The sequence below is a fragment of the Anolis carolinensis genome, chromosome 3, assembly GCF_035594765.1.
Source record: "Anolis carolinensis isolate JA03-04 chromosome 3, rAnoCar3.1.pri, whole genome shotgun sequence".
NCBI lineage: Eukaryota > Metazoa > Chordata > Lepidosauria > Squamata > Dactyloidae > Anolis > Anolis carolinensis.
In genome coordinates, this window is record NC_085843.1 from 74,020,281 (window position 1) to 74,046,799 (window position 26,519).

The 26,519-nt window shown below is 39.6% G+C and overlaps 1 protein-coding gene across 2 annotated transcripts in view; it reads left to right on the forward strand.

The window, feature by feature from the left end:
• map3k7cl (MAP3K7 C-terminal like) overlaps positions 1 to 25,642 on the forward strand; it is a 38,477-nt gene extending 12,835 nt beyond the window's left edge. Inside the window, exons 3-6 of one of the 2 annotated variants that reach the window (XM_008107623.3) lie at positions 510 to 571; positions 18,654 to 18,769; positions 22,653 to 22,770; positions 23,331 to 23,451. In XM_008107623.3, coding sequence (XP_008105830.1) covers positions 510 to 571; positions 18,654 to 18,769; positions 22,653 to 22,770; positions 23,331 to 23,348 — 314 coding nt within the window. In that variant the 3' untranslated portion in view covers positions 23,349 to 23,451. Of the gene's footprint in view, positions 1 to 509; positions 572 to 18,653; positions 18,770 to 22,652; positions 22,771 to 23,330 lie in introns of both variants that reach the window. The other variant, XM_003219063.4, reaches the window with a different exon arrangement.
• Positions 25,643 to 26,519: the final 877 nt, after the last annotated feature.

Consider the following 26,519-nt stretch of genomic DNA (forward strand, 5'->3'; position numbering starts at 1 on the left):
GCTGTTTTCTATGCAAAAATGTTTTCTGTATAACTATGTGCAGATTTTGTATAGAATCAGTCCTGAATTATAAATAGCCATCAAATTGTGTGGTTTTTGAAGTCTTTCTTACAGTAGGAAGCAAATAACTGAAATTACACATTGCTACCTTCCAGAAGAAACTTAGTGAAGAGTTGGATCCCTACTTGGGATGGAATTCAACATCCTGGAAACATTTGCTGAGTGGACTATGTCCTCACTTGATGAAACTGTGAGAGTGTTAGGATGGAAAGAAAGATTCCCCTGAAGATTGTAAAAGCTGACCAAGCTCATATGGGTGATATGGGCTTTCAGGCAATCTGAACCTAAGAAATATAGAGCTTTATAGGAAATACCGGTAATCAGCACTTTGAATTGTGCCCAGAAATGAGTGGTTATAAAAATATACATTTACTTGTTATCTTACACCAGCTAATTGTGTAGGGCAATTTCTAGAAAAGTTTAAACTTTATATTTTTCTTCCATTTCAGATGATACACCCCCTGAGAATGCCTTTCCTTTGGCTTTTCCTGATTTAGAACAGCAGCTTCAGGTGACTCTGGTTTTGTTTAATACTCATGTCAATTGTGTAATCATATTTCTTTATAGGCTTCAGTACTGTATGTTGTGGGCATAACTGATTAATGTATAACAATCTACTTGCATAATATTTATATGGAATATTGATTTTGGACAATACCTAACACATGTTATGGTTTCAAAAAAAAAAAAAAAGCATGATAGGATGTTATAGTCTGTGAATTTTAAAAGAAACATGCCAGACAGAATAAAACCCTTTCTGCTGTAGAAGTAATCGGAATTTAATTTAAAGGTTTGCAAGTTGAGCGTATGCCCATCTTTTCATACTTTGAAGTGAATCCTTTCTTCCTGAGGCCATGAGGGTTCTTCAGAGATCCCAGTGGTTCACTACTGTCAGATGGAGAAGAACTGCTATAGGGGAGTGTTTGGAGATGCAAACTCATACCCAAGGAAGAGAAGTCTGAAAGGAAGGGAGAAGAGGGGTGGTAGCTCTTAGCTCATTCTCGTGCAGTATTCAGAGGGTTATGTTACATCAGCGTAACGGCTGATGAAAGAGAAGTCATTAGAAAGGTTTGATGATCCTGAGATATTCAGATGACAGAGGAAGAAAGAGGAAATGGGGGGGGGGAGTTCTGAAAGAAAGGAATCATAGAAGGACTATAATAAAATAATAATAATAAAACTTTATTTATACCCCGCCACCATCTCCCCAATGGGGACTCGGGGCGGCTAACATGGGGCCATGCCCAGAGCAATACAACATAATAAAATATAAAAACAACATATCATAGCACCATTCAAAATACAATAAATAATAATAAACAGAACATCAAGAAATCAAAAAACAATAAAGCAAGGGCAGGCCGCGTGAACACAGAGATAAAACCCGGAGTGAGAGGGACAGAGGAGTACTCCACTAAGGGCAGGGACATTTGGAAGGGGTAATCTAGAGGATAGATGTTCGGAGGCGAGTAATACGGAGATATATAACAGAAATTATTCACCGAAAGCACAGCGGAAGAGCCATGTTTTCAATTCTTTCCTAAAAGCTAACAGAGTGGGAGCTTGCCTAATTTCAGTAGGTAGTGAGTTCCACAGTCGGGGGGCCACAGCAGAAAAGGCCCTCTCCCTTGTGCTTACAAGGCGGGCCTGGGATGTAGGCAATGGTGATAACAGGGCCTCCCCGGATGATCGCAAAGAACGGGCAGGTTTATGGAAGGAGATACGGTCACGGACGTAGGTGGGTCCCAAACCGTTTAGGGCTTTATAGATGATGGTCTGCACCTTGAATTGGGACCGGAAGATGAACGGCAGCCAGTGGAGCTCCTTAAACAAGGGAGTGGATCTCTCCCTGTAATTTGCCCCTGTTATTAATCTGGCAGCCGAGCGTTGGACCAATTGTAATTTCCGGGCCGTCTTCAAGGGAAGCCCCACGTAGAGTGCATTACAGTAGTCCAGTCTAGAGGTAACTAAGGCATGGACCACCGTGGTCAAGTCAGACTTCACGAGGTATGGTCGCAGTTGGCGCACAAGTTTGAGTTGTGCAAAGGCCCTCCCGGCCACCGCCGACACCTGTGCTTCAAGCGTCAGCGCTGAATCCAGGAGGACCCCCAAACTGCGGACCTGTGATTTCAGGGGGAGTGCAACCCCGTCCAGCACAGGTTGCCACCCAATACCCCGATCTGCCGCACAACTGACCAGGAGGGCCTCTGTCTTGTCGGGATTGATTCTCAGCTTGTTCCTCCTCATCCAGTCCGCCACAGCGGCCAGGCACTGGTTCAGCATCCGAGGGGCTTCCTTGGAATCAGATGGAAATGAGTAGTGGATTTGTGTGTCATCTGCGTAGAGATGGCAACGCCCTCCAAAACTCCGGATGACCTCTCCCAGCGGTTTCATGTAGATGTTAAATAGCATGGGGGATAAGATAGACCCCTGCGGAACCCCACAGGTCAATGGCCAGGGGTCCGAGCAGGTGTCCCCCAGCTTCACCATCTGGGAACGGCCCTCCAGGAAGGACTGGAGCCACTGCAAAACTGTGCCACCGAGCCCCATCCCAGAGAGCCGCCCCAGAAGGATACCATGGTCGATGGTATCGAAAGCCGCTGAGATATCCAGGAGAACCAGCAGGGTCACACTCCCCCTGTCCAGCTCCCTGCGGAGGTCATCCACCAAGGCGACCAGAGCCGTCTCGGTACTGTGCCCAGGCCTGAAGCCAGACTGCGAGCAATCCAGAAGTTAGCAATCCTATAGTTAGCAAGGTCATGCATAAGAAATATTGCAGCTCAAACCAAATCTCAAGTAGTTATCACTAGCAACTTGAGCATAATTTATTTAACTGGCTGTAGAGGCTGTGATAGCAAGCAGAGTTTTGTGTGTTTAGGAAACTGTCTCAAGTCATGTGCATACACATGCCTGCACATGTGTGGTACATATACATACACAGAGACACCATGCTGCATCTATTTTCATTCCATTCCTCTATTGTCTTCTGTCTAGTTGTAATAATAACACTTAATAATTGTATATTGTTTTTTTCCTCAAAGTTCTTCATATGTATTAGTTATAATCCTTTCAACAACTGAACTTAATGTTATTATCCTCCATATTCCAGATAATATGCTATTTTCTAAACCCCTTGAGGCAGAGACCTACACTCTTATAACATCAACATATATAGCTGGTAGTATCATAATCAGAGCTTGGAAAAGTTATTTTTCAGCCAGCAGCTCGACCAACTGGCATGTCTGAGGCTGGTCAGTGTTACAGTCCAAAAGGTAATTTTTCAAGCTGTATTAATACCAGCTATACGCATTATCTCACAGAATTAGTTGAACATTCTTTAAAGTAAGCAAAATGCCCTACAGTTCATCACATTAAGATTCGGAAATGTTTCAATTCTCTGTTCTAAATAGATCTTTTTCCAGATTAACATAATATGCAGTACTGGAGATGAAAACTGGATGCTCTCATGTGGGTAGGGGAATGAATCCTCAGTGGGTTTTTACTTCTATTTTAAAGGAGCTGGTGTTAGCAGACTCAGCACTTTGGATAGCATGTTTAAAGTTTGGACAAAAGCCCATCAAAGATTCTTTATGCCACTGACATGAAAGCTGTTACCATCACAAATATTGAATGTTTATCATATCCTAAGTAAGGACGCATTGGATACACTTCTTTTAGACTTGATGCGGTTCTTGCTGCAACCCATAAAGTCATAACATTATTGCTGCACTACCACTAGGCAATCCTAAGGTATTAGGGAAACTGAAAAAACAAGAGAACAGACAGGAGACAAACTGAATTGACTAAACAATATTTGCTCTGAACATTCTAGTCTATTTTTTATTTAGTGGAGCAGAGAATGGCTGTGAGATCCCTACAAATAACCAAATGTGGAAAGTGCATTCTTTCTCTCTCTAGCTGGATGATGTCATTTCTGAGTGTGGTTTCTTACTCCAGCAAGGCACTTGAGAATGTACTTCAAGTCATCATACTCTGCAAAGTTCGTGTCCTTAGTGAGATTTGTTCTTATGGGTATTTTGAATCTCAAATCAAAAATGTTTTTAACAAGTTGATAACAGGACACTTTGACTAGGTGATCTTTTTGCTCTTTAATCAAAACATATCTTTCTGCAAAATCCAGTAGCAGTCACTCATGGGTAAGTGTATTCACACAGTGATGTTGTGATTTATTGTATCCTCTGTGATTTATCCTCTGAGATCTTTCTGACTACATAACCATAGGATTATGATTCTACTTTAATTGCCATGGTGGCATGCTATGAAATCCTAACTGGAAGTGCTAAATGCACCACTCTAAATTCTCAGCCCTGGGATTCTGCACAAACAATCCATGCAAAATCTGCTGATGGAGCCAAGGTAGTTGAAGTAGATTCATAGTCCTACAGTGGTATATTGGGAAATGGTCCTTGCTTCCTGATAAATGTGTGCATCACTGTTTCAGCAAACAAGTGGGTTTATCTTTCCCTCTGCACTTGTTGTGAGCAGGTTTACCCTGTGGCAATGGAATGAAAAACCTGGAAAAGCTGGACAAATACTACATAAATCCCACAGGCAGCATGGACACTAATTATGTTACCTGCAGGATTCTGGGAGCCTTAATAGGCTCTGAAAGCAGCTGCAGGTGGAGGCTCAAGTAGTTGGTTAGGAAAGGTAGAACCAGGTTGACTTTGTTGGGATACATAATCTGGGCTGCAGTAAGCCAGATGCTGATATTAGATCTATATTTCTGTAGCCATTGGGACTGTGGCTGTTGATGGTAATGTGCACATTCTGTGCAGTGTTTTGGAAATGGACTTGATTGCCGGCACTATATTAGTAACTGTCATGCTTTTCCTTGTTCCCAGAAAAAGGTTCTTTATTAGACATCTCGTGCAATCAATATAGAAATCCAGTTTTTCAACTTTTGTGCACATTATCAGTTAGTAGCTGTATGCAATATTTGTCCTGCTGCTGAAATCAATGTAAATTGTGAAGGAAATAAAAATATTCTGCCCAACCAAGGGTGTTTTTGTGCTCCATTACTTTGCAGAAAGCTCCCACTGAACAGAATGAAGCTTGTTGTCAAAGGCTTTAATGGCCAACATCACTGGGTTGCTCCAGGCTGTATGGCCATGTTCCAGAAACATTCTCTCCTGACGCTTCACCCACAACCTCTGAGGATGCCTGCTATAGATGTGAGTGAAATGTCAGGAGAGAATGCTTCTGGAAAATAGCCATACAGCCTGGAAAACACACAGCAACTCAGAATGAAGCTTTCTTCCCAGTGACCATGAATAGTGGGGAAGCTGGTGTGGGTTACATCACCCAATCTACTTGGCTTTTTTTTTTTAATCACATTTCTTGGCCTGCGTTCCTGGGTGACACATAAAATTCCTCCATACCTTATGTCATTTAAAAATCTTCCATAGTTCTTGTGTGAAAGACAATAAATAGAGGTATGACAGGAAAGGCTTCCAACTGGGACAAGGGTGGCCAAGCAAAATAGGAATGTGGCCAGGGCCATAGCCAGAAAAAAAATTCGGGGGGGGGGGGGTGTTGTTGAAGCTCTGTTTTAGCGAATCATGAAGAGTAGTTCCATAACGCAAAATAATTTAGAAATCAGGCTCCATTGATAAACTTCAGTGGACATTCAAGACAGATAAACTTCAGTGTGCGACTGACCAGGAGGACCTCTGTTTTTGTCTGGATTCAGTTTCAGTTTGTTTGCCTTCATCCAGTCCGACCAGTCCGATTCATGAGTAAACCAGTTTAAAAAACCTGAAAAATTGGGGGGGGGGGTGAACCCCTAAACCTGCCCCCTTGGCTACAGCACTGGATGTGGCTGAAATAGCAAAACTTATTAATGAGGAAAAAGCTGAGTGAAGTTGTAGCAGTTTTCTTTTGCCTGAGTTTGCTGAGAAAGGCAAGATTCTGCTTTCTACTGTCCTCTTCCCCCAACTGAATTAACTGAATGCAAATTACAGTTGGCCCTCCACACTTGTGGGCTTGATTTTTTGTTGACTTGCTTATTTGCAAATGTGATTAAAATACTCCCTTTAGGAATCTCCAGGCCCTCCAATGCAACTCTAAGATCAACTTCCCTTCAAAGTAGACCATAGGGTCACACTGGAGGACCCAAAGATTCCTAGAGAAGTATTCTCTGAGATAAAAAATAGCAGTTTTTTTGTTTTGTGGAATTTCCACTTTCATGAAGGTGCTTTTCCCCTAATTCCAGCAAATGTGAAGGTCTGGCTGTACTTAATTTGCAACAACTAAAATAAGTTGAGGTTGTGGAAAATGAAAGAAAAGGGAGATAAACTGCGTCAGTTTAAAAACAGCTGAAAAAGTGACGTGACAAGGTTAATTGAGACTGTCCTCAATTGGAGCAATTGGAGGCTGTGTCTGTCTAGATGCAAATAGTAGGGATGCTTTCATGCTAGGCAATTAAAGCACTATGGCTCCATTTGAACAGCTATGGTGACTGCATTCTATGGAAGCACTGGACTTGTAATTTGATGGCCGCACTATGTTTGCAAATGATACCAATTCTTACAAACAATAATTACAGCTATTTTTTTGGTTTCAATCATAGTTAACAAAAGTTTCCACAAATTGGATTTTTGGAGTGAAAGTAAAATTTGACCCAAGGAAAAAATAGACTGTTTTCCAATTTGGTTTGCACTGCTTGCTAGTTAAGATAGCAATTTGCCATATTGAATGGTTCAATGTGTGTTTGAAAGGGTCCAGTCTTGTACATGTGTAACTGTGGGCTGGTACTGCTGCAATTGCTTCTGAGTAGACAGGGTTGCATGGTTGATGTCTTCTGAACATGCATTTTTCACAGTTGGGGAGCTGATCCCAATAGAGTGTTGACACAATTTCTGACTCCATCTCAGGTTTTATCATGAGCAAATGCATTTACACTGCAAAAATAATGCAGTTTGACATCACTTTAATTGCTATGGCCTAAAGCTATGGACTCATTGGACTTGCAGTTTTACAAGATCTTTACTCTGGAATATAGCAGTGGTTCCTCACCAAACTACACTCCCGTGATTCCATGTATTTAGCCATAGCAGTTAAAGTGATGTCAAACTGCATAAATTCTACAGTGTAGATGCACCCAAAAACAGACGGACAACTCTCAAGACTCAAATGGAATATTGATAGAGGCTAGTATATGCACATAGTTGACTAGAAATGACATTAGGAAAATGAAAGGCATGGAAAGAAGGAAATGACAGATTTCTTAGACAGATGGGTTGCCTTTCTCTTTTTAGGTGGCTGTGTGGTGGCAATGGAGGGTATGACAAGGGAATCTTAAGCCAGGAATAAAAAGTTTTCTAGTTTTGGAAAGGGGAGTTATGGAGCGGATAACAATAGAAACATTCATAAAAGTCTAAACATATTCTAAGGTAAACTGAGTACTGATCTGAAATCAGAAGAATGCATTTGATTTCATTTTAAAATAGCCAAGAGAAAATAGTACCTCATTAAACATGCAGTACAAATAAGATGTCCTAATTAAAGGTAACATTAAGCAACTTACCTGATCTGCCTTTGTACTCACTCTCTGTGCTCTGCAAAAGACTATTATTAATTCCGTTTTTAAAATCTTATTCCACTCTATATATTTCTGTGCCACAACCTGTACTCAGAGCATATTTTGATTCCCATTCTTAACTCAGATTCATAGCTTTTCCAAAGTCTTCACATTCCCAGCACATCTTCTATTTTCAGTCTCTCTGGGTAATTACCGTATTTACTCAAGTCTAATGTACCATTGAGTCTAGTATATCTCAATTTTCAAAACCCTGAAACGAAAAAAGTATTTGCTGATGAATGTAATGTGTAGCAGCAAAAGGTGCACTCTTTGTAATGTGGTCATTACAGTTGCTGCCTGCTTAGAAATCCTTCTTTAAAAACAAAAGTGTTAGATCACAAAAGCTTTCAGCAATGGAAAAGAAAACCTTAGGGTGCACCTATGCTGTAGAATGAATCCACTTTAACTGCCTGGAGTCCTGGGGGCTGTCCTTTTATAAGGGCTTGAGCCTTCTCCGCCAAAGAGTGTGGATGTTTCACCAGACTACAAATCAGTATTACATAGCATTGAGCTATGACAATTAAATTAGAGATGACATAGAATCATAGAATAGTAGCATTGGAAGAGACCTCATGGGCCATCCAGTCCAACCCCTTGCCAAGAAGCAGGAAAATGCATTCAAAGCACCCCCGACAGATGACCATCAAGCCTCTGTTTAAAAGCCTCCAAAGAAGGAGCCTCCACCACACTCCGGGGGAGAGAGTTCCACTGTCAAACAGCTCTCACAGTGAGGAAGTTCTTCCTGATGTTCAGGTGAAATCTCCTTTCCTGTAGTTTGAAGCCATTGTTCTGTGTCCTAGACTGCAGGGCAGCAGAAAACAAGCTTGCTCCCTCCTCTCTATGACTTCTCTTCACGTATTTGTACATGGCTATCATGTCTCCTCTCAGCCTTCTCTTCTGCAGTCTAAACATGCCCAGTTATTTAAGCCACTCCTCATTTAATCACCCTCCTCTGGACACTTTCCAGCTTGTCAATATCTCCCTTCAACCGTGGTGCCCAGAATTGGACACAGTATTCCAGGTGTGGTCTGACCAAGTATTCCAGGTGTGGTCTGACCAATAGAGGGGTAGCATGACTTCCCTGGATCTAAATGCTATACTCCTATTTATGCAGGCCATAATCCCGTTGGCTTTTTTAGCAGCCGTATCACACTGTTGGCTCATGTTTAACTTATTGTCCACGAGGACTCCAAGATCTTTTTCACACGTACTGCTGTCGAGCCAGGCGTCCCCCATTCTGTATCTTTGCATTCCATTTTTTATGCCAAAGTGAAATATCTTGCATTTGTCCCTGTTGAACTTCATTTTGTTAGTTTCTGCCCATCTCTCTAGTCTGTTAAGAACGTTTTGAATTCTGCTCCTGTCTTCTGGAGTGTTAGCTATCTCTCCCAGTTTGGTGTCATCTGCAAACTTGATGATCATGCCTTCTAACTCTTCGTCTAAGTCGTTAATAAAGATGTTGAACAGAACCGGGCCCAGGACGGAACCCTGCGGCACTCCACTCGTCTCTTCTTTCCAAGATGAAGATGATGCATTGGTGAGCATCCTTTGGGTTCGTTCGCTTAGCCAATTACAGATCCACCTAACCGTAATTTTGTTTAGCCCACATTTTACCAGTTTGTTTGCCAGAAGGTCGTGGGGGACTTTGTCGAAGGCCTTACTGAAATCCAGATATGCTACCTCCACAGTGTTCCCTGTATCAACCTAACTCGTAAATCTATCGAAAAAAGAGATCAGATTAGTCTGGCATGACTTGTTTTTGGTTATCCGTGTTGGCTATTAGCAATGACTGCACTTGTTTCTAAATGTTCACAGACCACTTCCTTAATGATCTTTTCCAGAATCTTGCCTGGTGTTGACATGAGGCTGACCGGACAGTAATCATTTGGGTCGTTCTTTTTCCCCTTCTTGAAGATAGGGACCACATTTGCCCTCCTCCAATCTGCTGGGACTTCTCCTGTTCTCCAAGAACTCTCGAAGATAATTGCCAGTGGTTCTGAAATAACCTCAGCTAGTTCCTTCAATACTCTTGGATGTAGCTGATCTGGCCCTGGGGACTTGAATTCGTTTAGAGAGGCCAGATGTTCCTGGACAACTTGTTTCCCTATTGGGGGTTGGATTTCCCCTAATCCTTCGTCCATTCCATGTTGCTGAGGTTGAAGACAGCTTTCTTTTTGTGAGAAGACGGAGGCAAAGAAGGCATTCAATAGTTCTGCCTTTTCCCTGTCCCTTGTCACCATCACCCCATCTTCTCCTTGCAGAGGCCCTACTGCCTCCTTGTTCTTCCTTTTTCTACCAATGTAAGCAAAAAAGCTTTTTTTGTTGTTTTTAATGTCCCTGGCAAGCCTGAGCTCATTTTGCGCTTTAGCCTTGCAAACCTTTTCCCTACAGTAGTTGGCTATACGTTTGAATTCTTCCTTGGTGATTTCTCCCCTTTTCCACTTCTTGTGCATGTCTCTTTTGAGTCTTAGCCTGGTTAGAAGTTCTTTGGACATCCATTCTGTGGGGCAGCAGAGAAAAAAGTTGGGCACTGCCCCACATTGCCTCCTTACTTTCCTAAGCTGTCAGCTCCATGATAGGTTTGCCTTAGGACTGCCATAGGTTGGAAATGACTTGAAGCCACACATGACTTGTGTTTGAGGGACTTTGCATAAAGTGATATCCACTAGCTTTCTGCACATGGCTGTAGCTTGCTAATGCCAGAGCACGCCACCATAGACAATTGCTTTCCCAGATTTCCAGCACAGCCTATATATACATATATATACATATACATGTGTGTGTGTGTGTGTGTGTACTGTCCACTTGTAGGACCAAATTAACAAAACCCCTGGAGCAAATAACATCAAATTTGGCAACAAAACTCCTCAGTACCCAATGACTGGCCACGACAAAGAGAAAAAAAAAACACAGAGAAAAGGACTTTAAAAATCCAAAAAATACAGAAAACAACAGTGTATACGCAAGATATAACCCCGTAGCCCTGCCCCCCTCCAGTGCACAGAGAAAAACACAATCTAAAAGGGCCTGAGGATGTTAGGAATGGTGGGAGTTTGAGTCCAAAATACCTGGAGGGAGGGTCCAGGTTGGCCCAGGCCTGGTTTACACCATCACAGAGAGGCTTCAAAAAACCGTTGAGGGGTCCCTCCCAGCTCTTTCCTCTTTCCAATGCTGCAATGCTTTGCCTCCCTTCCTCCTTCCCTTTTTCCCAACCTGCCTTTCATCCATCTTCCCTTCACCCCTTGCATTGGGAGTCTTGGGCCGGCCATGGCTGCTGGGCCTGCCGCTGCTGCCTTCCTCCTGGCGGCTGCATTGGCTGTCCCTCTGGAAGACCCCTTCGCCGGGCATTGGGTGATCTTCCGGCCTGCTGGGAGTGCTGCAGCCGAAGCCTCTGGAGCCCTGGAGCTCCTCCCAAGGAGAGCCCCATCGAAGGGCCGCCAGAAGAGGGGGAGGCGTCCCCCTATTAGGGCCATTGTGCCATTGAGAGATAGGGCTGCAGAAGGCGAAACAGGTCTGGGTGCCTTTTGCGGAAGGAGAAGATGCACATGATGCATCTTTGGAAGGAGAAAGGCCTTCTAGCCCTATCTGTCAGGCCTATAATTCAAAGTCAGAGCTCCATATAGATAAATATAGGGAGATAGTTGGAATATATCTATATGAGCTGTATAATATATTATTATTATTATTTAGAGCTTTCTCAACACTTTAATAATAATAATAATAAAACTTTATTTATACCCCGCCACCATCTCCCCAACGGGGACTCGGGGCGGCTTACATGGGGCCATGCCCAAGACAATACAATAAACCATAACATAATACAATTAAATAATACATTACATAAAATAAACAGTACAACATAAGATCAAAACAGCAATATAACACGAGCGGGCCGCATGAATACTACATTTAAAAACTAGATTAAAAATTAAAACTCTGGGTGAGAAAGGGATCAGAATAAAACCTCGAGGGACGGGACATCAGATAGTGAACCAGTCTAGAGGATAAATATCGGGGGGGAGTAGCATAGAACATTTACTCTCCGAAAGCACACCGGAAGAGCCATGTTTTTAAATCTTTCCTGAAGGCTAAAAGGGTGGGGGCTTGCCTGATTTCAATGGGCAGCGAGTTCCACAAGCGAGGGGCCACCGCAGAGAAGGCCCTCTCCCTTGTTCCTACAAGGCGAGCCTGAGATATAGGTAGTGGCGACAGGAGGGCCTCCCCTGATGATCGGAGAGGTCAGGCAGGTTTATGGTAGGAGATACGGTCACGAAGGTAGGCGGGTCCCAAACCGTTTAGGGCTTTATAAATGATGATTTTCCATACCACCAGACTACGCCACAGCAATGGATGGCCGGGCATGACTTGTACAGCAATGCTAAAGGAAGTAGTATACCTTCAGTTTTAGGTACCTTCAGTTTTAGGTACAGCTAGAAGGTATCCAGCCTCTCCACATCCAATCAGTGACTGATGTGGAGCACCATAGTACCATCAAACTAAGATGCACAGCTGGAGAACTACAAAACTCACAGTAGCAACACTGGGTATAATTTACACTCCTCACTAATGTCACCCTTGTCATATTGGCTAAGAGACTGTGGGAGTTGCAATCAATAAATAACTTTCTCCAGCTCTATCAAAATCAGCTTTCAAAGGGGCAGTCATTTAATTTTTCCTGTTCCAATGGCTGTAATATTTCATGTAACGAAGTACGGGTTTGGAAAAATTTAAAATTCTGACTTAGTGCAACCAGAATGTTGTGCCTGTGTGACTCCATGTGGGTTTGTCACATGTGAACAGTAACTTTTTGACTTCAGATATTGAGGTTTTAAAAAAAAATTGGACGGGAAAAATGTACATAACTGGAAAGACAAAAGCCAGCTGCAAATGAGAAATGCACACAAAAGCATTGAAGAACTAAGCTCTTTAAGTATATGTTTGAAGCAAGAAATTGTAAACTAGGTGTATATTGAATAATTTAACTTTTTAAAAAAATGGTTTCAACCTGGAAAAAACCATGTAATTCACTCTCCCTTGTTTTTTTTTAAAGCAATATGTTTTATTTAGCTGCATTTCATTTGTAAGCCATCACATTGTGGCTGCATTCACTATATAAACAAAACAATTTAACAAGACAAAATCTAGAGCATGAAGCATCCACTTCCAGGAACTAAAGGATGAATTAAATTAGCATTTTACCATAGTAAACCTAATAATCCTCAAAAACCAGTAACACCATCTAAATGTGTCTAATGGGAAAATGCCCAAATAATTATATATGTGTGTGTGTGTGTGTGTGTGTGTGTGTGTGTGTGTATGTAAAAATCCAGAGCAGACTATGCCCCACTAACATCGGCAATACCAGCTGGCACCGTCTCTATGAAATGATCAGATCACTTTTTAATACTATTCATGTGGAAGGTCATTATCACTATATCTAGTGGCAATAAATACCATAGTTAAATTATAATTGGGTAAAGATCTATTTCCTTTATCTGCCCAAAATATCCTACCATTTAGCTTCACAGGATGACTCTTAGTTTTAAAACTACAAAAACAAAAGACAATATTTTCTTACACCATATATAATCTTTAATATTTCTATCATGAATTATCTTTCCTGACTATTTTCTAAGCCAAACAATTGAAATGTCATTACTTGTTCTCATAGGGACATATGTGTTCCCTTTTGGTTGTTCAATAATAATGGATTTTGAAATGGATATACTCTCATTTTCCTGCTCATTTTCAATACATTTCCTTTCTTGTCTATGGGATATTCCCTTTTCAGAACCTTTTCAAGCCCTACAATAATGGTCTATTTTGAGTGACACAAAAGCACACAAATGATCGTGCTGGGGTTGAATATGGGAGAACCATGGTGACATATTTGAATACAACCATGAAACTCATTAAATGGGGATGAAACATCTATCAGTTAATTTAACCTCATAGTCCACTGTGAGAATGAAGGAGGGGAAGACAGGGAGAAAATATCATCTTTATTTGCAATTAAAACAAAAAAGAATAAGGAACATCTATTTTATTTTATGTTTTTCTCTCTCACAATACCAATTATTTTGGAGATATCTTAATAACTTCAGTTGCCTTTTTTCAACTAGTGCTTTTGTCACCACTGAAGATTAAATATTGTTCCATTTTAAAAAGGAGAACACAAGTATGAATGTACACTGACACTCCCTGTGCAGTGACTCCAAGCACTTTTTCCCACAAATAGAAGAGTCAAAAAAGAGGGTGCAGGAATAAAAATAACTGGTCTTTTATATCAGAGGTATTCTGGTTACTATTTAATTGAGCAATGGATGAACTAATTTAAGTTCTTTTTTAAAAAAAATTCTGTACTTTGAAACATTTGTTTAAGTATTTCTGGAATACCTATTTTGAACTGCTGCACACATTTTATAGTTATGGGTGAAATGTGAGCACAGGGTTTGGGCTAAATTGGGATAGTGTTCAATCAACAGGACTGAAAACATCCTACCAAAATAACTTCATTAAATCTTGTTGTAGGTCAAACAAGGAATGCTGACATAGTTTTATTTACTAAACCTGGGCTGTAATCATGTAAAAATTAGTTTGGGAGTACAACCTGGAACTTACCTTTGACCATACATGGACAAGATTGCATTATTAGAGCAGTAGACTGCTGAAGGACATTTCCAATTGGGATATTCCATACTCATCTGCACGAAACTCTATCCTTACCTCTCAGTAGAACACAGAAGGTTTTCAGTCAATCAGTATCTAACTGGAGTTTACCATTTTAATCCCCTGAATTTCCACAGTTATAAATAACAGTATTGCCTCCTTAGGCAGGTCAATATCAGTATTTCCCTTAAGAATGTCTTATGCTGTGGACTTTCAGGGAAATTATTACTTCTGTTGCAATAACAGTTCCAAATATCTCTAGGCATCTTCCTTTAACCATAGATGGTTTTTAGATGACTATTTCCATTATGAGTTGGCATATACAAGATTGCCCTGTTAATCAAAATTTTGAAAATGTATTTATTTATTTATTTTGTATCAAAAGCATTGCATAAATAAGTATAAAACTGATAAAAATAGAAGAAACATAATAATTTTGACCAAAAACGGGCAACAGAGGCTGCATTGTCTGTAGCTTTCCACAATTCTTCCTTGAAGAATGGTAATAAGTAACTATATGTTTTAAGCTTGATTATTGTGTTTTATGGATTATTGTAAATGATTTTAGATGTGTTGCTGTTTTTATTGTTTGTTTGGCATTGAATTTTGCTCGTTGTTGTAAGCCGCCCTGAGTCCCCTAGGGTGAGAAGGGCGGGGTAGAATTATTGTAAATAAATAAATAAATTCTTCCTCTATACATGAGTGAGGGCATTGTGGGCAAGCATACAGATGTGGAGTTGTTTGTTCTGCTCTAGTCGCACAAGATGGAGGATTCTTCTAGGTAGTGCCATTTTGCCAGGCTGTCTTTTGATCTGCCCCCTCCACTTCTGAGTATGTTCAGGGACTTCCAAGTTGCTCATTCTTGGTTTGCTCCAGAGGCAAACCCTTGTGAGGAGCCATCCATTTGGAATTTCCTGGTTTAGCTGCCAAGAGGGATACTCTTGCTGTTGCTGGGGGAACGTTAAGAGGAGTGGTGATTCTCATGAAACTTTTCCTTGATTTGAATCTACTGGGAAGAGGCTGATAGCCATGCAGAGGATGACTTTCACAGTGTTCAGCCTTATATCTCTCACAGTTAGCAACAACTTCCTGTCACACATCGGGGGGGGGGGGGGGGTGTCAATGTCAGCTAGCTTGTAGAGTTTATCAGCATGGGTAGGTTTAAGACATCCTGTGATTTTTCTGCATGTTTCATTCAGTGCTATGTTCACCTATGTTAATTTTTGAAAATAAATTAACTTCATGTCAAAGAAGAGAAGACATCTGTGAATGTTCAGATATTAATTGAGTAAGAGTATAATAGGTTAGTGGGATAAGGACATTGCCTCCCCCAATGAGAATTCTAATCTCACCATTAAAAAAATCCTCTTTCAATTCCCAAATTGCTAGCATTTCAGTAGCTTACAACTTTAGCTGAAGATTCAGAAAAAGACAGACCCTAGTGAGCAATTTTTTAGTGTTTTGCTCTTTGTAACACTATAAATTTGGGAACTGAAGGAAAATTTTATTGGGGGAGCAGAATATTGATTTGGGACAATGTCCTCATTTTGCCATCCCTCATATCTAAACCCGTGGGGTATAAGCTCTGTTTCTAATGGAACTTGATGTATGCATTCTTGAAGGCTGAAAAAAGAACTGAAGTTGTTGGGAATAGCAATGATTCCTCAGAGGAAAAGAAGAGGATGCAGTAGTTGAGGACTTCTTCAGTATCCAGTCCTAGGGAAAGAAAACTGGTACTGAATGGTAATGAGAAAGCCTCAAGGTACTTAAGTATGGCAGGCTAAGATGCCATTATCACTGCCTTTCTTTTCACATACTATGTGGCATCTTCTAAGCCCAACATAAACATGCCTTCATTGCCACAACATGACTGGCAATGTCATCATGCCTGTGAGAAGACTGTTCAACTGATGTGTTTTTAAGCAGCAGGATCAACTGAACTAGGGCAGAGCTGCGTTTTAAGTGTATTTTTTCTAGCTAGAACAAGGTAGAATTCCTAGTGGAAGGGATATGTTCAGGGATTCGGCTTTGCTATTATTTTCTTAGCCTTGTGAATTTATTTAAAATGTCATTTTGCACGTGCATTTATTTTTAGCGTTATCCTAGGCTATTTAGATGGGGTTTGTATACTGGTGAAGATGATTTGTGCTCTATGTTAATGATTATGTTAATGACAATAATATCATTAATAATAGCAACATGATAATCCTTTTCAGGTTCAGCATTTAATGGGATTTATAACTTGAAAATGCTGATGTTCTACTCTACACAGTCAAAATTTCAAGATGTTATCAGCAGAAAAACTGGTTAAAGGAGATATCCAAAAATAAGTTCAGTACCTTGGACCATAGCTTGTGGTGCATGATCTGAACAAGGTGCTTTATAACATTGTCATCATCATATGCAATGGGATCCATAAAATTTTTCACATATTTTTTCTCAGAATTTAATGTTTTGCATCTACAACTATAACATTAAATTTATATACAATTGGTGCTGAAACAAACAGATACGTTTGGGCTGAAAACACAGATTCTGAACAGGTCTTTCCCACTAGGCACATACAAAGGATATAAATCTTCACTAATTTCATTTCTGTATGCAAGAATGAATAGAATCATAGAATAACAGAGTTGGAAGAGACCTCATGGGCCATCCAGTCCAACCTCTTGCCAAGAAGCAGGAAAATTGCATTCAAAGCACCGTCTACAGAGGGTCATCCAGCCACTGCTTAAAAGCCTCCAAAGAAGAAGCCTCCACCACACTCCGGGGCAGAGTTCCACTGATAAATAGCTCTCACAGTTAGGAAGTTCTTCCTAATGTTCAGGTGGAATCTACTTTCCTGAAGTTTGAAGCCATTGTTCTGCGTCCTAGTCTCTAGGGCAGCAGAAAACAAGCTTGCTCCCTCCTCCCTATGACTCTCTCACACATATTTATACATGGCCATTATGTCTCCTCTCAGCCTTTTCTTCTGTAGGCTAAACATACCCAGCTTTTTAAGCCACTCCTCATAGGGTTTGTTCTCCATACCCATGATCATTTTAGTTAGCCTCTTCTGGACATCTTCCAGCTTGTCAACATCTCCCTTCAATTTCGGAGCCCAGAATTGAACCCAGTATTCCAGGTGTGGTCTGACCAAGGCAGAATAGAGGGGTAGCATGACTTCCCTGGATCTAGACACTATACTCCTTTATGCAGGCCAAAATCTCACTGGCTTTTTAAGCTGCCGCATCACATTATTGGCTCGTGTTTAACTTGTCCTCCATGAGGACTCCAAGATTTTTTTCACTGTCAAGCTAGGCGTCCCCCATTCTGTACCTTTGCATTTCATTTTTTCTGCCTAAGTGGAGTATCTTGCATTTGTCCCTGTTGAACTTCCTTTTGTTAGTTTTGGCTAATCATCTTTCTAAACTGTCAGGAATATTTTGAATTCTGTTCCTGTCTTCTGGAGTATTGGCTCTCCTTCCCAATTGATGATCATGCCTTCATCTAAGCTATTAATAAAGTCATTAATAAAGAATATTTCAAAAGTTTTATCCCACTGAAATAATAAGAGTGGTTTTTACATTTTTGAGACTTTTTTTTTTTACAAAAAAGATTTGTGTTGCAGCATTTATTCTGCAGAAATACTATTCACATACAGTGATTTGGACTTTTTTGATGGGTTTTTTTTTTGTATTAATGAAATTTTCATTGAAAATGCTCAGGGAAGGAGAAAACATTTTTAATAGAATGTCCTAACGTGTTAAGATACTTTTTCTCATCAACAATGAGAAAATATATGAATATTCTTTGCATTGCTAAACCTCTATCCGCACCACTTATTTCCAACTAATGATTTTCCCCATCTCATAAAGTTAATCCTGCCTAAATTTGTGTTGTATAATTGTATAATAGTATCATGTGTGACTCTAAATGGAAAAGGAGGATACCTTTTTGAGAAAACTGAATGGGTAGAGCACAAAGTTGTCATTGTTATGTTCAACATTTCTGCTTTGGTGATAAACTTTGTTGGACATGTAAATAGTCTCATTAAAGTAGAACTTTTTAACAAATACTCACAAAAAACATTGTCGTGCAAATTGTGAAGAGCAATTATGACGGGTTCTGGAAAGAAGATGATTTCATGTTACTGTTCTTTGCAAAGATGGGAACTATTTGCCTTTGCTTTTGTAACAGACTATTTTCACTGAAATAATACTCCAGCTATTCTGACAAAAGAACTAATTATGTTAAGATGTTGGTCTTGATTTAAATTCTATTTCTGAGGATTCATCTTGAATGCAAAAAGCCTTAGACTATTTTTCCTTTGTTTATGAAGCCCCTGCCCCCTTGCCATGACTCAGAGGAATCTATGCAGGTGTTCAAACAGCATTGCCAAATAGCGGAAGAATATTATGAAGTCAAAAAGGAAATTGCACTGCTTGAAGAAAGGAAGTAAGTGAGTTATTCTTTCTGCCTCCCATTTAACCGCTGTTTGCCACATACACACATAGAAAAGTAATACCTGCATGAAGAACTCCCCACCAGCCCAGCTAATTAAAAACTAATCCTGCTTTTGAAGTAAGCATATGCATACTTTTAATGGATGGCTTCTTTTTCCTTTGACTAAATGTGTTACCTCTCCATTTGTCTTGAATCTGTATTGCAGAGCTCTAAAAAACATCTCTCATTATTTACCATACTTTTGATCTTGGAAGGGCTTTAGAAAAGATCTGGGGAAGTAAAATGCACATTGCAAAACTCAGATTAAACTCGGGAGTTCGAATCTATAGGGAGAAGGAAGGAAACTATAGATGGATATTAAATCAGAAAAACACTTTGTAAAAACTTGGAAAATTTATTCTCCCTTCTGGCTGGAGGATTTTGAAGGCTGGTGGTCCCCTGGAAAAGACTAAACTGAAGTTATTGATCACTGATGTCTTCTCGTCTTCTGTATTTCCTCAGGTCAGGGATCTTTTCACATACTATAACACACTATGATTTCACTTTATCTGCTATGGCTACATCCTATAGAAGTTTTAGGTTATAATTTGGTGGACACTAGAGTTGTCTCTTACCAAGAATTCTTAGTATATTTCCACAGCTCTTAAATCCCAGGATTCTATAAGCAAAGTAGAATCATAATACTATAATCATGTAGCATGAAAAGCCCCCGAGAGTGTGGGCATAATCCTGAATGGTAGCCACACTATATAAGTATCATAGCTTGATACCACTTCCTTCTATGAAATACTAGGATTTGTAGTTTTGTGAAATACTTTGAATTCTTTACTAGGAAAGCATATTTATCTGCTTCCTTCCATGATAAAAGGAATTGCTGCTGGAGTTATATTGTAAATAGGAATGGTGAATATAATGGCATCACATGGGATAAACAGATTTTTTAAAAACAGGAAATAGCATAAAGAAACTTTAAAACTGCCATGGGATTGATTAGAAAAAGTAATATAAATGCATACCAGAATTTCCTTAGTACTTTCTAAAAACATGTAAGTCAACCAACATATGTATCATGTGATAACTGTTACTATCATATGATAACTAGGTTGTCTGAAATTGATTTTAGAGTCGAACCCTCATCCACATAGTTAAATATTGTTGAACCAGCTAGAAAGGAAAAATGTGACAATTTCAGTGATAATCAGCTACCCTTTGCGATTTTTTATTTATTTTGTGTAAAAAGCATTGAATTAAAAAATTAAAACCGATAAAATAAGGAAATCAAAGCAGCTACATAGTTTTAGACCAAAAATGAGCAACATTGTTTGCATTGTCTGAAGCTTTAAACAGTTCTTCCTCTGTGCCTGAGGCATGGCATTGTGGGCAAGCATAAAGATGCAGAGTTGTTTGTTCTGCTCCAGTCGCACAAGATGGAGGTAGTGCCACTTTGCCAGGTTGTCCTTTGATCTACCAACTCCACTTCTGAGTCTGCTCAGGGACTTCCAAGTTGCCCATTATAGGTTTGCCCCTGAAGGAAGACCCTCGTGGGGGGGGGGGCATCTAGTTGGAAATGCCTGATTTTGCTGCCCACAGGGATATTCTTGCTGTGGCTGGAGGAACATTTAGAAAAGTAATGGCTCTCACACTTGATAGGAGGGGGAACATATAAAATTTAATTTAAAGTTTAATTTTGGCCACCTAACTCGTATGTGCATGTATAATGAGAATGAATTCACAATGAACTGAATTTGAAGGAAGGAAGATAGTTGTGGCAAAATGTATTTCACTTTGTATATAGCTGGAGAAAATGGCATTGTGTCCATTTGTTTTTGATTATCTTTAGCTGCAACACCACTCTTTGGCAGGTTTAGATTTAGATGATGAGAAATATATTCAACGTTGTTCATTGTCATTCTGAAGCACCATTTGTCCTGAAGTCTTCAAGTCATGATCAAGTAGGCTAAAGCTTTTGCTCTTTCTGTCACATATGCATATGCACAAATACCACATATGCATATGCACAAATACCAACTGGATTTTTCTCAGTACTAATCAGCTTGGAAGCAAGTGGAAGCGTATAATGGAACTACCATAGCTTTTTTGCTATTTACTATACTACTATATAGCACAAGCAACTCGGAAACCATTCCAGCCATTTTCTTGGATGATTTTCAGCCCAGAGCTCTCAAGCTGGAAATTTCACATTATATTTATACTATATTGATATGTGAAGATTACCCTAAGGGACAAATCCCATATGTCATATACCACAGTCCCTTCAAAAAGAGGCTAAACGTTAGGGGAATTTAATGAGCCATAAAGAGAAGGTCTCCTGCTAATGGCAGTGACAGATAAAGGATCATTGAATGTCAAGGGGTCTAAGAAAAGGAAGAGAGGAACATCTCATTGGGTGAGGTTTTGACATATCAAGGCATTGCTCTCATTGGGGAATACAATCTACGATGACAGTACTCACAACAACAAATACTTGAATTCGTCTTGGCTATTAGAGTTATATAACATAAATCATTCTTTTTTTAAAAAAAAATGCTTTAATTCAAGTGAGAATTTGTGCTGAATTTGTGCTGAATTCCTTGTTTTTTTGTTTTTTTGCTCCAACCTGTGTTGTCCTGGGGTGGAAGGTGGGGTGGGGAACTAACATCATAGATAGAATCCCATCATTTATGAAGCACCATTGGCAAATTGCACCCAAAACAGCCATTACTATTGTGAAAGATCAGAGTGAGGACCTAGATGGTCACTCTGCAGCAATTCTTGTTATGATAACTATCTTGATGGCAGTTGGTTATGTCCAGCTGGCTCCAAATACAACACAGTGTTCTTGAATCAGAGTTCATGTAAGCACAGCCCTAGATATTTAGCTTTGTCTTCCTATATAGATGATGCTTCACCTGTCTATGTTGGTTAAGAACTGCAGATTCATCGGTGTGATTTGTCAAGAGCTATCTGTCACGCTATCAATCCATCACCATAAAATTTATGAGCATTGGCTTTGGTCTTCTATGACATGGATAAAAATAGACTAGACACAAGAGCTACTCCTTCCTGCCCCACCACAAAGTTTCTGTGACTATTTCCAATAATAGCAAGTGTAGTCTGGCTGAATTATTATGGGTTTGCAGCAGGGTTGAAAGAAAAGAGAACACCTAGAAAGATAAAGGTAAAGTGAATACAAAGAACTGGTTCCTTCTCTATTTTTCTAACCCCACTACCCATCAAAATATATACAGCACACTATGTGAGATTTGCCTCCTCTCCCTTTGGGAATCAGAATATGTTTTTCCATTACAAGCAGCAGCTAAAAACCCCTAATGTGATTCTAGTGGTCAGTTGCATCAGTAGTAGTAAAGTGTTGAGGTAAAAAACAGTGCCACTCTATTAGGCTTTGGCTAGACTTCACCTGGAATACCGTGTTCAGTTCTGGGCACCACAACTCAGGAGGAATATTGACAAGCAGGGACATGTCCAGAGAAGGGCAACCAAAAGGATCAAAGGTTTGGAAACCAAGCCCTATAAGGAACAACTAAGGGAGCTGTGTATTTTCAGCTTGGAGAAAAGAAGGCCGAGAGGAAGCATGACAGCCATGTTTAAATATTTGAAAGGATGTCATATTGAGGAGAGGGCAAGCTTGTTTTCTGCAGCTCCAGAGACTTGAATAGGAAGCAATGGATTCACACTAGAGGAAAAGAGATTCCACCTAAACATTAGGAAGAACTTTCTGATGCTAAGAGCTGTTTGACAGCAGAATACTGAGGTTCCTAGTATGGTATAATCTCTTTCTTTGAAGGTTTTTAAGCAGATGTTGGATGGCCATTTGTTGGGAGTGCTTTGATTGTGTTTTCCCTGCATGGTACAGGCATGGACTGGATGGCCTCTTTCAGCTGATTCCAAGCAAGCTGAAATTTCCTGGACCTCATATTGCATTAAAGTTTCCCAGAAATGAATCTGGAGATGTCTCAGAGATATACTTGCAGGTGGGGCATAATGAATGAAGTTTTCTCTCAGTCCTCAAATTTCTAGCATAGCAAAACCTGAGCTACTGAAAATCATTCACACCTAGAACACTTCTATTTGTTGTGATTCCATTCTCTTTGCCAGCTTCTTTCCCTTGGATGCCTAAAATTAAATACTCAATGAACATTTTATGTTATTGCAGTGAACCTTAACAGTGTGTGTGTGTGTGTGTGAAGAAATGATTAATGGGGTCACAGAATTCTTACTGGGGGATAATTTCCCAAATAGCTACATCCCTGAGGTATCTCCAAGCCTAAGAAAGATTTGGCTGACTTTGTTGGGTTGTTTGCATTGGAAGGACCAACTCCTTTCTCTTTGTGACCCCCCCTTCCACAAAACAAACTGATTTTTCCTTCTTGGCTTTGCTGGACAGTTCACAGACTAGCATGAATACATTTTCTCCTCCTGTTCATAATATTTTAGAGCTAGGCTGAAGTATCTATCTGTCATCAACCTGTGACATTACCCTGGCACATTAAATTGTACCTTTAAAATGTTATTGTTTCTTTTCCTTTTTCAGAAGGGAGCTGATCATTAGGCTAGATCAAGCTGAGAAGGAAAGCATGGTCGCTGCTCGGCTAACAAAGGAGTATTCAGACCTGACAGAAGAGAACCGGACATTGAGCTTAGCCCAGACACAATGTGTTGAACAGCTGGAGAAGCTTAGAATACAGTATCAAAAAAGACAGGGATCATCATAACTTTGGATGAAGCTATCTGGGCCAAGACAAATCTAGGGTCTTTTTTTATGTTGGGCAATTTTCCTCCCTTCCTCAAAGGTTCCCTTTAATAGGCTGGTACACTTTAGACATAGAACACGTACATGTCTAAATTTGATTTAATGCCTGGCAGTCCCTAGCTTAATATGGTTATTGTCTTTGTTATATAATGGATATTTTATTTTGGGTAGCATAATTGGAGGCTCATTGATCCCCTTTATACATAGAAATGAATCTGATTTCCTTTCTAAAAATATTTTTAACAGTTTGAAAATGATTCAAGCACACTCAAAAGCAATATGAATAGTGTTGTGACGCATAGGGCAGTATTAAGTTATACAGCAGGAGCAACATTATTGCAAGAAACATTGGAGTGTCCTTCCTTTCCCGCATTTGGCTACAGAAAATCTTTTACTTCATCTATCTGGCATTATATGCCAAAGGACCATTGTCCACTAAATTACAGTGGAAACAAGTAACATGGCACCTGAATCATTTTCTTTAAATAGCCGTTGTATACACATTTTAGATTGTGTACACCTGATTGTGCTTTTATAAGACTGCACCATCAATTGATAATTCTTTTCTATAACTATAATGTGTTAAATAAAGAGGGTGACTTTTCCTTGTTCTTAAATTTCCTATTGGAAAAAGGTCCCATTGATGTTTAATTACTCTGGAAATTGGTTGGTCTATAATTATGGCCTGGCATAGCAATCTTTTCAAGGTGGAGTGGGGAGAGATCAGTTTTTATTTTGATACCATGATTTCTTTCCCAAAGGAAGAGTGCTTAGAATCATAACCTTAACATGGTAATAGAAGCAAATTAGATTGAAATCTTGGCCTTTCCTGTGGATACCTTTGTGTTGACTTAACTGTGAATTTATGCAGCAAGTGGGATGTGTGAACACTGAAACCGTACATAGCAGTCAGCCCAGTCTGATTTTTCACATGGAATCTTAGCTGTAACTTTTTGAGGGTTCATAATTCATTCACTTATTTTATACTCCACCTTTCTTCCATCACGGGAACCTAAGGCATCTTACAATAATTTAAAATAGAAATTACCTAAAATCTTATATTACAAAAGCTAAACAAACAGTTAAACAACAGTACAGTTTAAAGCAAATATTAAAAACAGTTTATTTTTTATGTATAATGAAAAACAAGATTGGCACCACAGCACACCACTTTCAACATTGTTCTACCATATGATTAAACATAAAGCAAAGGTATGCTTGAAAAATAGCTCTCGGCCTGTTAGATGTGTAGTTGTGCTTAGCGCTGACCTTTTTCTGAACCACATTACTACAGCTATAAAACTCGGATACATTGACCCTACCAGTCTCTCCACCGCAGTACCACTTCTAGCCTTTCTGAATCCTTGGGTGGAAAAATGGTGGAGATGGCTGGGTGCATTCTCCTCAACTTATCCATGGGCCATACCAAAATTTTGCCCCCAAAATCTGCCCTTGACTTATACATGAGGTCAACTTATGTGTGAGTATATTCGGTACACTCCCCAACTCCAAACAAGAATTCTGCATACACTTAATTAAATGAATGAATGAGTTCTGCTAATTGTCGGTGAACTTATTCCTAAGTACAAGTAGCTAGAATCAGAACTATTGAAATTTGGATATGGAATTCCTAGCATAGATATTATCATGGCCAATGATTAGGACTACATGGTTACCAGTCCCAAACACATCTCTTGAAAGTAAGGCCTTAACTATGTTGCTATATAATGCAATTTGAGAATGCAGTTCAACTGCATTGTACTGGATAATATCTCAGTGTAGACTAGACTCATGTAATCCACTTCAATGCAGTTGAAATGCATTTGGAAACTGCATTATATAACAGTGCAGATGAGGCCACATAGTTTTCCTTTGGTGTAATGTGTTTAGGTCTATGGTATAAGAATATTACTATCCTACCTATATCCTGATTTTGAATTTTCCTTGGAGAAAAAAGCCCTAACACAAAGACCGCTGTAATTCTTTCGTCTACTAGTGATAACTGTTTTCCTAAATCAGCTGAAAACTCTTTGTTATACTTCCATTTCTATTCACACAGTATTTTTTTCATTAAAAGACAATTGTAAAAGTTATTTTGTTCTAGAATTTTCTTGATTTGTCTACCATTTTAAACTTGTAAATTGGTTCTTCATTCTGACTTAAAATGTGTAATATGCTTTTATATGTTATTAAAATTGTAAACAGTCTGAAATTGTTATAGCTTTGGTAGCCTAATGCACTCCAATTCAGCTATTGTTAGTTCTTGATCCCTTAGATCATCAATGGAGAATTAATTATAGCTGACTTTAACCCTATTGATTTTAAACACTTCTTGGGTAACTTCAGGCTTCCCACTGTTTTGGATTGCAATATTCACAACTCCTTATTATGGCATGCTGAGTGGTGTTGATGGGAATTGTAGGCACTTTGGATCTCTGTGAAAGGTAAGTCGGGAAATAAAACGATGATGATGGTGGTGATAATAATAGTACATTTGGATACACAATCTTGTGAAAAATTAGTATGAACCAAACTGCCTTCTGTCAAATAAAATCTTTCACTCTTGGAGGTTTTTGAGCAAACGGTTGCCATTGTTCTGCTTTTTTTCATTCTGGCCACTTTTCAACTCCATCTCTTTCTCATTAGCAGAACTTGTCTCTTTTTTCCCTAAAGTGCTCAATCTGCCTCACTGCACTCTGCAAGCTCATGTATCAAATTTCTACACTTACCTAATTCATTATCCCAGGACAGCCTTTTCTCAAGCCAATTTTGGCACACTGTTTTGGCATCCAGACTGCTTGAAAAGTTCCAAAGAAAGTACATTTAGGACGTGCTAAAGGCAACCTTTATTATTTCCAGGAAGTTGGTGCTGTGTGCCTTCAAGTTTTTTCTTATTTTATGGTGAACCCATCACTATTTTTCGCATGATTTGCTGAAGGAGGCTTGTCACTGCTTTCTCTTAGGATGAGT